The sequence below is a fragment of the Podarcis melisellensis genome (genome assembly GCF_964234715.1).
Source record: "Podarcis melisellensis genome assembly, chromosome: 12".
NCBI classification, from domain to species: domain Eukaryota; kingdom Metazoa; phylum Chordata; class Lepidosauria; order Squamata; family Lacertidae; genus Podarcis; species Podarcis melisellensis.
The window spans coordinates 39,716,555-39,732,910 of record NC_138544.1 but is presented as its reverse complement, the minus strand read 5'-3'; the positions used below and the strand labels follow the sequence as shown (position 1 = coordinate 39,732,910).

The following is a 16,356-nucleotide window of genomic DNA, read 5'->3' as shown; positions in this document are numbered from 1 at the left end:
CTGGCACAGGACTTGACCTGGAACGACTCTGCTCTTCGGGACCAGTATCTCGAGGGGCTTTCAGATGAGATACTGGACCAGCTGGCCACAATGGAACGCCCCACCACGCTAGACGCTCTTATTCAGCGGAGTCTACAGATAGACGATCGGCTAGAGGATCGGCGTCAGGCTCGGGGCCGCCGGCACCTCCAGTTCTCGGCCCCGGGGTCCACCAGCAGCCCCACAGGCCCAGCTGAGTCATTGGAGGAACCCATGCAGCTTGGGGCAGTGCGGCCACGCCTCTCCCCCGCAGAGAAGTCGCGGCGTCGGGAGGGGAATCTATGTCTCTATTGTGGCGGAAGCGGACACTATGCACGATCCTGTCCTGAGAAACCGCCAACCCCAGTAGCTGATGGCCCTGGCTTCCTGGGGTCCCAAACAGCACAGAATGGGACCGCACCAATCGAATTACAACACCTTATGGTTCCGGTACATCTATACCCTCCAGGAGGGCCATGGATTCTTACCCATGCCCTGGTGGATTCAGGGGCAACCCGCTCTTATATGGACGCTGCTTTTGCTGCCCAGCATCGGGTGCCACTTCGGAACAAGCCAGAACCGGTACAGGTGGAGGCAATCGACGGACGGCCACTGCGTTCGGGCGCCGTCACTCGAGAGACCCAGCCCCTGGTCCTGTGCCTCCAGCAGCACCGTGAGATGCGAACTCTGGATATTGCCTCCATGCCCCGGTTCCCCCTGGTGCTTGGGATGGACTGGCTAGAGGATCACAATGTGCAGATTGATTGGGTCAAACGGACTGTACACTTCCCAGACCCCAGTTCGTCTGCTGAGACTGAGATGCTAGCAGCTGCGCCCACTGAGGAGGCTGCTGCAACGCTCCCCGCTGAGTACCGGGACTATCACGACGTGTTCGAGGAACGGGGGGCAGACCAGCTGCCGCCGCATCGGTCCTATGACTGCGGCATAGACCTCCAGCCCGGAGCGCCTCTACCGGTGAGTCGCTTATACTCGTTAACAGAGCCAGAGCGCGAGGCTTTGCAGGACTTCTTGCGCAAGAACCTGGAGCGAGGGTTCATTAGACCTTCTACCTCGCCCACTGCTGCGCCAGTGCTCTTTGTTAAAAAGAAATGTGGGGAGCTCCGCCTTTGCCATGATTACCGGGCCCTGAACAAGATTACCATCCCGGACCGGTACCCCTTGCCCCTTATTTCGGAGTTACTGGAGCGGGTGCAAGGGGCGCAGGTGTTCACCAAGCTAGACCTCCGGGGAGCCTACAATTTGATTCGGATCCGCGCCGGGGATGAGTGGAAGACAGCATTCGGGACCCGGTACGGACAGTTTGAATACCTGGTTATGCCCTTTGGTTTGTGCAACGCGCCTGCTGTGTTTCAACGGTACATCAACCACGTATTTCAGGACTTGCTAGACAAGTACGTGGTGGTGTACTTGGATGACATTCTGGTTTACTCTCGTGACCCGGCGTGCCACGAGGGCCATGTCCGGACCGTGCTGCAGCGCTTGCGCGAGCATCGTCTGTATGCAAAGCTCAGCAAGTGCGAGTTCCATCAGCAGTCAGTGGACTTCCTGGGTCATCGACTCTCACCAGGTGGGGTGCAGATGGATCCTGGGAAGGTGGCAGCGGTTCGAGAATGGGCGGCACCTCGGAACCGCAAGGACCTACAGCGTTTCCTGGGGTTCGCCAACTATTACCAGACCTTCATTGCGGATTATGCTCACCGCACCACCCCGTTGACCCGGCTTCTGCGCCCCAAGATGCCGTTTTCCTGGGACAAGGAGGCGGAGGAGGCATTTCAAGGGTTGAAGGCCTGTTTCCAGAGAGCGCCAATCTTGCAGCATCCGGATCCTTCTCGACCCTTTGTGGTAGAGACTGACGCCTCCAGTACGGCTCTCGGTGCCGTCTTGTCTCAGCAGCACGAACCGGAAGCACCACTCTTACCCTGCGCCTTCTATTCCCGCCAGCTCCTTCCAGCGGAGCGTAACTATACCGTGTGGGAGCGGGAACTGCTGGCCATCAAGGTGGCCTTTGAGGTTTGGCGCCACCATCTTGAAGGAGCAAGACACCCGGTGGAGGTGAGAACCGACCACCGGAACCTGGAATACCTCCAGACCACCCGCAAGCTGAACCAAAGGCAGATCCGGTGGGCGTTGTTCTTTTCCCGGTTCCAGTTCCGGATCCGCTACATCCCTAGCTCCCAAAACCAGAAGGCGGATGCCCTGTCCCGGAAACCTGAAGACAACGCAGACACGGTTCAGCAAGCAGCACCCACCACGATCCTACCACCAGCTGCATTCCTGGCCACCCAGGAGGTTGAGCCACTGCAGGCTCGGGTGCGGGAGCAGCAACGGGTCGACGCTTGGGCCCAGGAACGACTCCGGGAACTGGCCAAAGGATCATGCCCTCAGTATCCAGGGCTGGTTTCGCATCAGGGTCTTCTGCTGCACCACGGGCGCCTGTACATCCCGCCAGGGCCGCTGCGGGCTGAGGTTCTCCGGATGACCCATGACGCTCCAGCGGCGGGGCACTTTGGGCGGTATCGGACCACCCATCTGGTAAGCCGTGAGTTTTGGTGGCCCCGCTTGAAGGCTGACGTGGCTCGCTACGTCGCTGGTTGTGACGTCTGCAGGCGGGCCAAGGGGCCTACCGGGCGACCCCCCGGCCTTCTTCAGCCGTTGCCGGTTCCACCACGTCCTTGGCACACAGTTTCTCTAGACTTTGTAGTGGAGTTACCCCCGTCTCGTGGCTGCACCTGCCTTCTAGTTTTCTCCGACCACTTCACGAAGATGGTGCACTGTGCCCCCTGCCCATCCATACCCTCAGCTAAGGAAACCGCGCAGCTGTACCTTCAGCATGTCTTCCGCCTGCATGGCCTACCTGAGCGTGTAGTATCCGACCGCGGCGTTCAGTTCACGTCCCGGTTTTGGCGTGCTTTGCACCAGGCCCTCGGAACAGAGGTCTGTCTCTCATCTGCTTACCACCCACAGACTGATGGCCAGACAGAACGGGCGAACGCGGTACTGGAACAGTACCTCCGGTGTTACTGCAGCTACCAGCAGGACGACTGGGTCGACCACCTAGCATTGGCGGAGTTCGCTTATAACAACGCGGTGAATGCGTCCACCCAGCAGACCCCGTTCCAAGCCAGTTATGGCCTTCACCCACGGTTGTTTCCAGATGTGCTGCCGGCATCTGCGGTCCCTGCGGTGACAGAGTGGCTTCAGGAGCTCCAGTCCCAGCAACAGCTGTTGATGGAGCAGCTGCGCCAGGCCAAGGAGGCGTACAAGGTCCAGGCCGACCGCCACCGCCAGGTGGGGCCGGAACTTCACGTCGGTGACTTGGTATGGCTTTCCACTCGCCACCTCCACCCTTCTCGACCTTCGCGGAAGCTGGACGCCCGGTTCACCGGCCCGTTCCCTATTGTGGACCAGGTCTCGCCTGTGGCATTCCGTCTCCAGTTGCCAGCAACCCTGAAGGTTCACCCGGTATTCCACAGGTCCCTTCTGAGTCCGGTGGCCCCACCCGACGAGTTCCACCCAGACCGTCCCCGACCGCAGCCAGTTTTGGTGCAGGGAGAGCCAGAGCACGAGGTGGAACGCATTCTGGACTCCCGATACCGCAGGGGAAGGCTGCAGTATCTCATTGACTGGAAGGGGTATGGGCCAGAGGACCGCTCCTGGGAACCAGCGGTCAACGTCCACGCACCTGCCTGCATCCGGGAGTTTCATGCAGCGTACCCCAGCAAGCCGGGTCCGGGCCCTCAAGTGAGGGGGGGGCCTGGGAGGGGGGATGGTGTGATGGCCTGGGATTCCGAGTCTGAGAGCGATCCGGAGGAACCCCAGCCGGCACAGGAGTCCCCGCCTCCAGGGCCGGCTGAACCTGGGCAAGGCCTAGTTGCTGAGGAAACTCAAGAGCAGGCACCAGGTGAAATCATTCAGGCCCCAGAGGTGCTGGAAGACTCAGTGGCTACAGGTGAGCCTCCTCCAGGACCCAGTAACCCTTCGGCCTCTCCTGATCTGCAGAGGCTTAGGGCAGAGAGGCGAAGGGAACTGGTGTCTCCCAGGAGGAGTGCTCGCCTTAAGGCCAAGAGAGGCGGGGCTTCTGGGGGCCGGGACCGCCCCCGGCCTTAGAAGAAGATAAAGGTCAGGCAGCCCGGTCTCAGGTTGCGGGAGCAACGTCGTTGTGAAGTATCTGCTTTACCCAGTCCTTGTTTGGCACTCCCAGTGTGCCTATTCCCCGCCTGGATTCCTGCTTCTGCCTTACCAGTGTTCCTGCTTCCCCGCCTGGATTCCTGCTTCTGCCATACCAGTGTTCCTGCTTCCCCGCCTGGATTCCTGCTCCTGCCTTACCAGTGTTCCTGCTTCCCCACCTGGACTCCTGCTTCTGCCCTACCTCCGTTCCTGCTGACCTGCCCGGCTCCCTGTTGATCTTGGCCTACGGTAATAATACCTCATCCCCCCTGGGACCAGCACAAGAAATAACCCAAGACGCAAGTGGAATCTTCTGTTCCTCCTCTTGCATTTTCCTTCTACCTGGGCTTTCCTCTAAGAACGCCAATTTCATTCCACCCGTTTCACGTTCACTGATGCTGCTCATATATTCAGCTTTCAGAGGGAGTTCTTCCTTACTGATGGTTTTATGACTAGCTTTAGAAACCAGCTTCATCATGCAACGTATACCGAAGAGACAGATATGAGAACACAATGTTTTCCCTGCTCTAATGTGAAAGGGCATGGATCCCTCGAGGGGTGTGAATGATGCCGCTTCTCTTCATTTGCCCCCAAAGAGTTGATAAAAATAATTCTCCCATCTGACGTTGGCGGATGGATTTCCAACCTCCCCCCATCCTGCTCACGGGCACTGTAAACAAAAATATCACTCGTTTCCCTATCTTAATCTGTGGAATTTTATTCTTTGCATTTGCCACAGACGTTCTGTTCTATAAGGCACTTCCAAAGACCTGACAGGCTGATTCATCAAGGCTGTATCGACAACAGAATGACTCAAGACAGTTATTGTTTCTGCTCAGTTTCTCTCCTCCCTGCCGCCACCCCCACTTCATCCCTGCCTTTCAATCAAAGCAAAACGAGGCCACTGGAGCTCTTTCAGTTTCAATTGTCAAAATGAATAAAAGTGATATTTGATGGCTCCAAAAATAGCATGGAAAATGCCAAATCCTTGGCAATTTGTTGCCATTTGTAAAGTAATTAGGCTGACATTTATCCCATCGGATCCCAGGGCAGTGTGCAAATGACAAAAACCAAACAACAGTATGATGCTTAACTGTGGGTGGTGTTCACCATGGTTTATTGCTTTAACAAGTGAAACAATGGCAGTCAGAGTAATCTAAGGCATAGTTTAACTGTGACGTAGGTTACCAACATCCACGGTTAAGCATCATACTGTTTTGCTTTGGTCATTTGCTCATACACTGCCCTGGGATCCTATAAGAGGCATAGCAATCTCAAAGTCTTCTTCTTCCTCCTATTCCAGTGGTGACTGAAATCTTGGTATAAGCCCACCCAAATCATTGGGCAGGTGTGGATACAACTACCTACATCTCTTTCATATGGACACACTGTGGGATGATGCAGAATCCATTTGCAACAAGCTTTTATTTTCAGAATGAAACCTGGTCCTCAATAAGCACTTTTTGTGGGAGCTTTAGGGGTGGGGGAATATGCAACAGATCTAGATGGTGTGTGGGCTACATAGAAAAAACAAGCACCCAGCCTCCATTGATTCTGGAATAAAAAGTCACATGTACACGGTAGTCTTCTCTCAACACATATTTCCCAACATCTATTGGTCACACCCAGCTCCTTTAACACATCAACAAGCAACATGCTTTCTAGATCTTTTCTTTAAAGTTCTCCCTGTAAATCCTGTCCAAAAGCTTGTAGGGCTGGTTTATGTGTGTGTGAATAATCTTTTGTAGTGAAACCTAATTGGATCAGCTACAAAAACAACAACAAAAAAACCCCAAAGCAGAAGCATCACTACAATCCTTCTTGGACTGGCAAACACAAAATGGGCAGATGAGACAACAGAAGACAAGCTGATCTTGCCAGATAATGCTTGATGGAATAACCTCCTTGTTTGAGTGTCACTTTTAGTCATCTAATTGCTATGCACTGGAGCATGTTAGGATGAGCAAGGCTGCTTTATATGGGTGAACTGTGGAGGAGGAGTGGGAAAAAAGAGTGTTGTAAAAGCTGAGGGTAGCCTTTTGCAAACACGTTGAAAGTGTCAGAAGATCGCTGATTGTGAACACTGATGTGAATGTGATCAAGGAACATCCCATGGATTATTATGACCTCAAATCAAATACAGGAGAGGGGTGAAGTCAAAATGAAATCTGATTCCATGCACTGGAAGAGTCTTGGACCACAATAAGTGCACTTTAAAAGTGAGTGGACCACACAAAGCACCTTAGAGTAGGACTGCCATTTCCCCAGACATTACTAGGATTTCAAAGGTGGAATTGATGTCCGGGAGAACTTCTGAGAAATTGGGGGTTTTCTGGCAATTTTTGGGCTCAACAACTTTGGGATTTGTCTGAAAAAAACTCAGAAACCTTCAGAGTGTCCTGTCTTGGTTTTCACTTTTTGAAATATGGCAACCCTACCTTAGAGGTAGATATGAGCTCGACACTCAGAAATCAAAGGTCACAGAAATCACCTCTCAAGGGTTGGTTGCCTGTGCTGCAGCTTCACACCAGAGTGTAGCATTGGATATCAAGTAGCAGAGAGCCAATGTCTTCAGGGTAACTGGGGGAGGTGCAGGTTTTAGCCCTTATGGCTCTGGTGTTAGTCTTCAAAATGTGCAAAATCTGGTAGAGTTCTAGGAGTCTGTTAATCCCCACACAACGCTGTGAGGTAGGCTAGGCTGAGAGGCAGTGACTGGCCCAGAGATTTTGGGTATAATATACAATATGATGATTGGATGAAATTATGGAATGAAAGGTTAAAATTTACGGCCTGTACTGCGTTGAAGGAAAATATAATGAAAATGGTATACAGATGGTATATAACGCCAGTAAAACTGGCCAAAATGTATAAAACATGTAATAAGTGTTGGAAATGTAAAGAAAAAGAAGGAACATTCTATCATATGTGGTGGGAGTGTAAAAGGGTGAAAGGCTTCTGGGAAATGATATATAATGAACTGAAAAAGACGTTGAAATATACGTTTGCTAAGAAACCGGAGGCCTTATTACTAGGATTGGTAGGTAATGAAATAAATAAGAAAGATTGTAAACTTTTCCAATACACAGTAACAGCAGCGAGAATACTTCTGGCTCAAAGATGGAAACAGGAAGAAATTCCAACGGTGGAAGAATGGAGAACGAAATTGACTGAATATGCAGAATTGGACAAACTAACAGGGAAGATTCGATACCAGAGAGACCAAAAGTTCATTGAGGACTGGGGGAGATTTACAGATTATCTGAAAAGCATATGTGATGAACAGATAACGCTTGTTGGCTTTCAAGAGACTCTGTGAAAAATTAAGAAATATTGTAAAAAAGAGAGTAAGAAGGGAGAGATGATATTTAAAGGCAATATTAAGTTTAGAAATGTGTTAACAATATAAATTTAAACGAAAGATTGGCAGAGAAACTGAGGGAAGTCAAAAAATTGACGAATGTGTGATAAAATGTGAATTGATTGTATAAAATTGTTTTGAAAATGAATATATATATATATATGAGAGATGCAGTGACTGGCCCAAGGTCACCTACTGAACCCTGGTATCCCGGGTCCTTGTCTGCCTCTCTAACTACTACTACTACACAACAATGGCTCTCATTTTGGGCACCTATACCTTTGTATTTCATTCAGTGCAATTTGCATTTGAAATACACATTCAGTGTTTACTACTTGTATGTTTTTTACAGGGACAAGTGACCACTTGTCCCAGTGTGTGTAGTGGTGTAGTGGTTAAGAGCGGTAGTCTCGTAATCTGGTGAACCGGGTTTGCGTCCCCGCTCCTCCACATGCAGCTGCTGGGTGACCTTGGGCCAGTCACACTTCTTTGAAGTCTCTCAGCCCCACTCACCTCACAGAGTGTTTGTTGTGGGGGAGGAAGGGAAAGGAGAATGTTAGCCGCTTTGAGACTCCTTAAAAGGGAGTGAAAGGCGGGATATCAAATCCAAACTCTTCTTTATCTTCTCACTTTATCTGAACTGGAATGCTGTAGGAGGAGAAAATGAAGGAAAGGCTGCCATGAAGTTATTGGCTAGCTGGCTTGTCAGTCAGAATTGGGGCAGAAGGTAGCTGCTTGGAGGAGGGACCTTGAAGTGCATGATTTGCAGGCAAAAGATCCCTGGTTCAGTCCTTGATATTCTCCATGTGGGACTAGAAAAAAAAACCCACTTAAAACCTTCACATCAAGAGCTAAATAGAAGACGGATAATACTGATGGACCAATGGTTTGACTCTACACAAGCCAGCCTTGCCTCACATGATCAAACTGAGAAGAGGAGGGAAGATTGTTTTGATTATCCCCAGTTTTGTCACTGGCAACATTAAATAGCAACACTTAAGCAACTGTGTTCTACACAGTGTTCACAATTTCAGTATTAAGGTTTGCAGTTTGCATCAACTCATACATATAATTTGATTTCTTGGCTTTGAAGTTCAGGCTCTCTTCTTAGTACAATGCACTGGATTTGTTTTTGGTCACTGGGACTTTATTCCTGCAACAGCTTGTCACTTCTTGGTTAAAAGAGTTTTTCAAAATGCTAAGGGTAATTATATTCATTTGCAGGGGGCGGGGGGGGGGCAATGCATCCTTATAAGATAAATTGCAGACTATAAAAAGAACAAAATAAATCCTCAGATCTCACTGGAAGATTGCAAAAACAAAATAAAACACAAACCAAAAAACATTAAGCCACCAAAAATATCAATAAGAAGAAAATCAGCTGATCCTAATCAGATTTCTCTATACAGCTCATTTGATGTGGGGAAAAAGGAGACATTGACAATTGAGACTGTTAAAATAGCACTGCCTTTTATGTTCTATGTGCTATTTGATCCCCCTCAAAAAAACCTATTATCTGTTACCTTGAAGCAGAGTAGAAATATATCAATATTCACCAATGACTAAGTCTTACATTCAGAACATTACTTTGATGAACTTGTTTCAGAATTTCTGAAACAGAGCCAAAACACTTTGGGCAATTTCATACAAGGCTCGAAGATTATGAATGCTTCATAATGCATAATTACTTTGCTAAATACTGTTGGAACAAGGATGAAAATATCCCCGTCTAAAAGTGGCATTATTTCTGGCAACACATTTCCTTTCCTTTGCACGTGGAGGAAATGTTTTGCCAGAAATAATGCAACTTCATAGAGGGGGATATTTTGGGCACAGTTATTCATGTGGAAGAGCTTCAGTGGCCTCAAACCTGTGAGAACAGTTAACAGACATCACTAAGCATGTATTCCACAGCTGAGCAGATATGTATGGTGGACCACTAAGGATTGCCTGACTGGGATTGTAAGAGCAGGGAGTTCCCAACACCTGGCAAACAGCCACACGTGAGCAGTGGGTTGTATGCAGTTCGGTTAACTCACATATTATGCTTATCTAATATTACATAATCTGTTCAAGTCTTAGTTCAAATTCCAGCTTCCTCACTGGTTTACAGAGATGCTTGCTACTTAAGTGGGTTGCATTCATAAAAAATGAGGATGTTGCTCAAAATAAAAATTTGAAGAATTATTCAAATAAATGGTCTTCAAGATCACATTTCCCCCCCAGTAGTGATGTATGGAAGTGAGAGCTGGACCATAAAGAAGTCTGATCGCCGAAGAATTGATGCTTTTGAATTATGATGCTGGAGGAGACTCTTGAGAGTCCCATGGACTGCAAGAAGATCAAACCTATCCATTCTTAAGGAAATCAGCCCTGAGTGCTCACTGGAAGGACAGATCCTGAAGCTGAGGCTCCAATACTTTGGCCACCTCATGAGAAGAGAAGACTCCCTGGGAAAGACCCTGATGTTGGGAAAGATTGAAGGCACAAGGAGAAGGGGACGACAGAGGACGAGATGGTTGGACGGTGTTCTCAAAGCTACAAACATGAGTCTGACCAAACTGTGGAAGGCAGTGGAAGACAGGAGTGCCTGGCATGCTCTGGTCCACGGGGTCACGAAGAGTCGGACATGACTAAACGACTAAACAACAACAACAACAAAGACCACATTTTGTTACATGCAGACAGACCCTCCCCCCCCCCAAAAAAAGTACCTTGCTTTTTCTGTGATTCCCATTTGCTGGTGAACATCAATGAATTCCATCAGCTGCATCTGCAAGACAGTCTCTTTGCCCTCCACTTGCTTCACAAAGTCATGCTGCAGCAGGTCAGACACTGTTGGGCGTTTCTCATAATCTTTGGTCAAACACCTGCACCATTGGAAAAAGCACAGCTTTTAGGAAATGCAGTTATGTGATAAAAAGACAGGCGGTAGCAGAGAACTAGGGAGGAAGCCTGATTTCAAGCAGTGGGGCATGGAAGAGTCCTGTGGGTGTAGTGACCTCCCCTATGGGAGCAGGTGGCACTGTGGTCTAAACCACTAAGCCTCTTGGGCTTGCTGATCGGAAGGTCAGCAGTTTGAATCCGCATGACACGGTGAGCTCCCAATGCTCTGTCCCAGCTCCTGCCAACCTAGCAGTTCAAAAGCATGCCACTACAAGTAGATAAATAGATACCACTGTGGCAGGAAGGTAAACGGCGTTTCCATGCCCGCTGGTTTCCGTCACGGTGTTCTGTTATGCCAGAAGCGACTTAGTCATGCTGGCCACATGACTCAGAAAGCTGTTTGTGGACACACGCCGGCTCCCTTGGCCTGAAAAGCGAGATGAGCACTGCACCCCATAGTCGCCTTTGACTGGACTTAACCATCCAGGGGTCCTTTACCTTTAGTGACCTCCCCTCCTGGCAGCACCATGTTCACCAGCATGGGAACATGGCAGGGTGAGGGGCAGAGGAGCTGTGGCTTAGTGATGTTGACTCCAGGCAGCTTTTTATGTCTTCAGCTCCCCTTTTAATTGGTACTTTTATAATGTTGCTGGATTTGTGTGTTTCTTGTCTGTTTTAATCTTGCTATAGGTTTGTGGTGTGGTCAGTCTGGTTGATACTCATGGGTGTCCCTTACGAACTTGTGATCCAGTGTAGGGGAAGGTAAAATGTATATGAGGAAACCAGCAAGCTTTGCTGAGGTGACAGTCTCCTCCATCCTATGATTAGGTTGTGCATACATTTAAATGAAACCACCCTAAAGACACAATACAGTCATACCTTGGTTCTCAAACTTAATCCGTTCCGGCATTCTGATTGACTACCAAAATCGTTCAAAAACCAAGGCGCGGCTTCCAATTGGCTGCAGGAGCTTCTGGCTAAATCGGAAGCCACATCGGACATCCAGCTTCCGAAAAACGTTCAAAAACCAGAACACTTACTTCCCTCTTTTCGGCGTTTGGGAGCAAAAACGTCCGAGTACCAGGCGTTAAAGAACCAAGGTATGGCTGTAGTCTCCACTAACCTACATTCCAAGGAAACAAAATTTGGGGCAAGCGCAGGCACCCCTGAGTCTCTTGCCATCCAGAAATTGGAGTGCGCACAACAATATTGCTTTTCTTTTGTACAATGCTCAGAGAGCAATATTCATAAGTTCAATGGGCAAACAAACATACTTTTTTTTTAAAAAAAAAGAGGAATATGTTACTGGAATAACATGATTTACCTAGCACTTGTCTCCTCATGCCCTTTTTTGGCAGTTTCTAGGTGTGGGCTTTGTATTCTCTCTGTCACATCCACAACAGTAGTTTGCTAAGGGTGGTGACCTCACAGAGCTACAATTGCCAGCTCTCTTAACAAACTATAATTTCCAGGATTCACTATGATGGTTAGGAGTGCTTTAAGGTGGACGTGACCCAAAAAAAGGTGCTGTAACCCACCAATTCCCTGGGGATTAGTCTCTAGCCAATGGACCAACATACACAGAGCATAGGACGCCACATTATGCCAAGTAGGACCAGTGGCCCACCCAGCTCAGTATCATCCACAACGATTTGCAGTAGCTCTCCAGAATTTCAAACCAGGGATTTCCCCAGCCCTTCCTAGAGATGGGATGGAGTCTGGGAACTTTGGGATGCAAAACATGTGTTCTACCACAGAGCTACAGCCCCATCTCAGATCTTTGCCTCTGCCCATGGTGAAGCTACTGTTATGGCTCTAAAGAGCATTATGTACTCCCAGATATAGTAAAAACAAGAGCATGGTCTGAGGGCCCAAGATGGAACCACCTTGCTAACATAAATCAGGTCTATGTCTGCCTGGGTAGGAGACCACCTATGAAGCCCATTATGGAACCTCTGTGATGTCTTCAGTTTCATAATGGACGAATGGTGGGATATAAACGTCCTAAATAAAAATAATAAAGAATGAAACCTATGCTACAAAGACATTGCTTTAAAATTCATAGTTTCTGTATATTGGAAATTGCTCTGAGTTTTCTGAATAGTAGATCCTGTGTAAAAATTACAATGGTTTACCTAAGCATTAATGGTGTAGGAGCAATAAAATTGCTAGTCCATTTGCAAAGCTAAGCAGGGTCCTACCTGGTTTCAAATTGGATGGGGAACTGTATTGTAGGGGATTGAACTAGATGATACCCATGGATCCTTCCAACTCTATGGCTATCTGAATATTTTGGATGCTATCTGACTACTGTAAATGTGGCTACATTATTTTTAACTGCATGGTGCTCCTTTATGCATTGATTTATGTTTAAATGGCTCCATTGTCACTCACTTGCTGATAAAGTCATTGAATTCAGATGACCATATCTCTGGCTGCCGCAATGTAGGAGGCGGATTTCTGTGGAAGATGACATTAAAATAGGTTTACATGTAGAATTACAATAAGCTCGAATAAATTTTCAACCAAATAGAGAGAAGTCAAGCTGAGTAATGGATTTCTGGAAGAGTCATTAAAAAATACACAGATTTCCTCTAGCTTAAAAGGAGCATTGTTTAGAAAAGTATAATGCACCACTGATTGTCTTAATGTTATAAGTCTTTGGAAAAGGGGGATTTAAAATCTCTATCAAATAAATCAAGAACTGCAGTAATTTTCTAGCATTCAAACAAAATGATACAACTAATGACCTATTCATCATTATTTATGTGTTGTGGCAAGTCCCCTGCAGTCCTAAAAGCAGTAGGCTTTACAATTCTTTGGTTTGCTAACACTGTCATGAAATTCAGTTGGATTAAATATCCTCTTGGAGTTCACTCCAGCCAATGACAAGAGGCTGAAATGGTTGAACAAGTTAATTTTGTTAAGGAAATGGGTCTGTTAAGTGTCTTCTTTGTTATGTAAGCCAGGGCCAGAGTGTTGCCACAGAAACTAAATGGTTGGAGACAATTCTGGAAGGTGAACAAAAGAGTCCATGTGTTTTCTATCATAGTGTCTATATGTGTTTGAGAGAGAACAAACAACAGACTTGCAGTCATGGAACTGGGTCTGAAAGAGACACAGAGAGGCTGATCTGCTCTCTGTGAGAATCCAATGTTATAGCAGAGGGTGGGGGCACAGAGAAGCTAAATGGGGAAGTGGGATCAGTTGGAGAGTTGATGCTGTGAATCTTCAATCATATGCTCAGCCTGAATATGTGTAAATAAAATCACAAAAATGTCGTAAGACTCCAGTGACATTCATTCCTAGGAAACCAACTCAGGGTACATACAGGGACTCTGTGAAACCTCTCATTAATGGGGGTACACATAAAAAAAAATGTCAGGATTACTTCTAATTCCATTAGGATCATAATCCACCTATTGCTCAATTGCATGACCCATGAAGAATTCTTTAACATCTAAGAAACAGGTACATGTCTGGCATCACCACATGGGCCTGCCTCTGCTGGGCCAGATGTACATGGACTTCAACTCCCATCATTCCTGACTAGTAGCCATGTTGGTCCTACCACATCAGCTGCTGCTAGTTTAAATGGTTAAAATGGCACCCAGCACTATATTTACGCATATATCTACTTGCTGCCAAAGTAAGTATTTATTCATGCTTTCCCAAAACAGGTTAAGTCCTAGAGTCCAACATCTCTTGGCTAGAAAGTTCCATGCAGGACCCAATGAGCTCGGTTTTCTTTCTCCAATTAAATTTGAGGGAAGAAGTAGACAACGCTACCGTAAGAGCCTGCCATTGTGTGGATGAAATCACTGAATACATTTTACAGAACTGCTATTCCTCCCCCCACCCCAACCCCATTGTGGTCAAGTAGCTTGCCCAATGAAAGATATGTGGAATAAGACGGTACCTTGGTATTTTGAACAGAGCTCTCATAGGATGCAAATCAGCCAGTGGTGGATCTCCATCGCCTAACTCTATAGCGGTGATCCCAAGTGACCAGGCGTCACATCTGGCATCATAGGAACTATCCAGCTGCTGCTCACATGCAATTACCTGTTAAAATATAAAATTAAATAACGGCATCTGAACCGGAGGTGCTGCCAGAAAGGCATTTCACAACCATCTTGCTTGCATCTGAAACACGTTCCTAAGCCTTTTCAGCAGAGCTATGAGAACAGGCCATAATTACAGGCTTTTTAACCTACGAAGTGGATGTATGCTGAGGAGGCAAGTATTTAAGCTGCTTTTTGGCCTTCCACACTGCCTGCCAGAGAATGACAGTTGTGAGGCCGAAGCACCTCAAACCGTGACTCTTGTATGGCAATAATACGCAGAGGGTGGAGGGAAGTGTTCATCCATGTTTCCGCAGCTGTCGCCGTGGCAACAAAATGTCTGCCTCAGCAACTAGCTTAGCCTCCCCTTTAGAAAGGGAATTGAATATTACTTCCTTCTAGGATGGATTAGTAAAATCCAGGACTAGGTGAAGTCTTTGATACTGGGTCCAAAAACAACTACTGCCTTGAACTACAACTGTAGCAAATGACTGAGGAGGTCTCAGCAAGGCACTGACCTCATAAGCTTTGTAGTGGCAAAATGGCCTCTTCATCATGTTTTAAGGATGAGGCGCAACCGGGCTTATTCCAGAAAAGTTACCTCTGCCTGGGCAGGTTTCTGGGTCCTTGTTCTACACTAGGCCTAAACAACTTCAGATTCTCTAAATGAAATACACCAAAGTTCAAAGAAGTTCTGTATTTACCTGCCTGGTACTGCAGACCATGGGACATGGCTGGGGGAGGATTGGTTTAGCTTTAAAAGAGGATTGTGCAGATTTATGGAAGATATCAACAGGCACACTGACTCTAGGGGGGGGGGGTCAAAGGCACTTCAGCTCCCTCAATATTTGTTTTATTTTTTATTTTTATAAATATTTATTAAGATTTTTAAAGAAAAAAAAGTACATTAATAATAAACAGTATTGTTTTGCTTTAACAAAGTTTCATGTCATCTTTGAACTTCCTCATGCCTCCCGCTCCCATTTACATCATTAATAAATTTTTGTCAAGCAAATTATCATCTTATTTCCAGCTTGTATACCAATAAAATACATTAAAATAATTCTCCTTCAACTTTGTTTCTCTTAATCTCTCTTATCATCATTTCCTGATCTATTTTAGTGATGGCCAATTATTTATAACCAAGCATCTTTTTTAACATTCCATTAAATCACAATATTTTTGTAAATAAGTCTTAAATTTCTTCCAGTCCTCTTCCATCCTTTCTTCTCCCAGGTCTCGGATTCTGCCAGTCATCTCCGCCAGTTGCATATAGTCCATCAGTTGCATCTGCCATTCTTCCAGTGTGGGTAGATCTTGAGTTTTCCAATTCTTGGCAAGTAGTATCCTTGCTGCTGTTGTCGCATACATGAAAAATGTTCTATCTTTCTTTAACACCTTCTGGTCGACAATGCCCAGGAGGAAGGCCTCTGGTTTCTTAGTGAAGGTATACTTAAATACCTTTTTCAACTCATTATATATCATTTCCCAGAAGGCCTTCACCTTAGGGCAGGTCCACCAGAGGTGGTAGAATGTTCCTTCATTTTCCTTACATTTCCAGCATTTGTTATCTGACGAATGGTATATTTTGGCAAGTTTAACTGGGGTCATGTACCATCTGTATATCATTTTCATTACATTTTCTTTCAAAGCATTACATGCAGTAAAATTCAACCCAGTGGTCCACAACCTTTCCCAGTCCTCAAACATAATGTTATGCCCAATGTCCTGTGCCCATTTTATCATAGCCGACTTAACCATTTCATCTTGTGTATTCCATTTCAACAGCAAGTTATACATTCTTGAAAGTACCTTAGTCTTAGGTTCTAACAGTTCTGTTTC

The 16,356-nt window shown here is 46.8% G+C and overlaps 1 protein-coding gene across 2 annotated transcripts in view; it reads right to left on the bottom strand.

The window, feature by feature from the left end:
- Nucleotides 1–16,356, bottom strand: part of MYO3A (myosin IIIA) — a 113,208-nt gene that overhangs the window by 58,794 nt on the left and 38,058 nt on the right. For both annotated transcript variants that reach the window (XM_081931447.1, XM_081931448.1), the window contains exons 7-9: nt 14,370–14,515; nt 12,845–12,910; nt 10,279–10,434 (exon numbers count right to left, since the gene is read on the bottom strand). In XM_081931447.1, the coding sequence (XP_081787573.1) occupies nt 10,279–10,434; nt 12,845–12,910; nt 14,370–14,515 (368 nt within the window). The remainder of the gene's footprint in view (nt 1–10,278; nt 10,435–12,844; nt 12,911–14,369; nt 14,516–16,356) is intronic.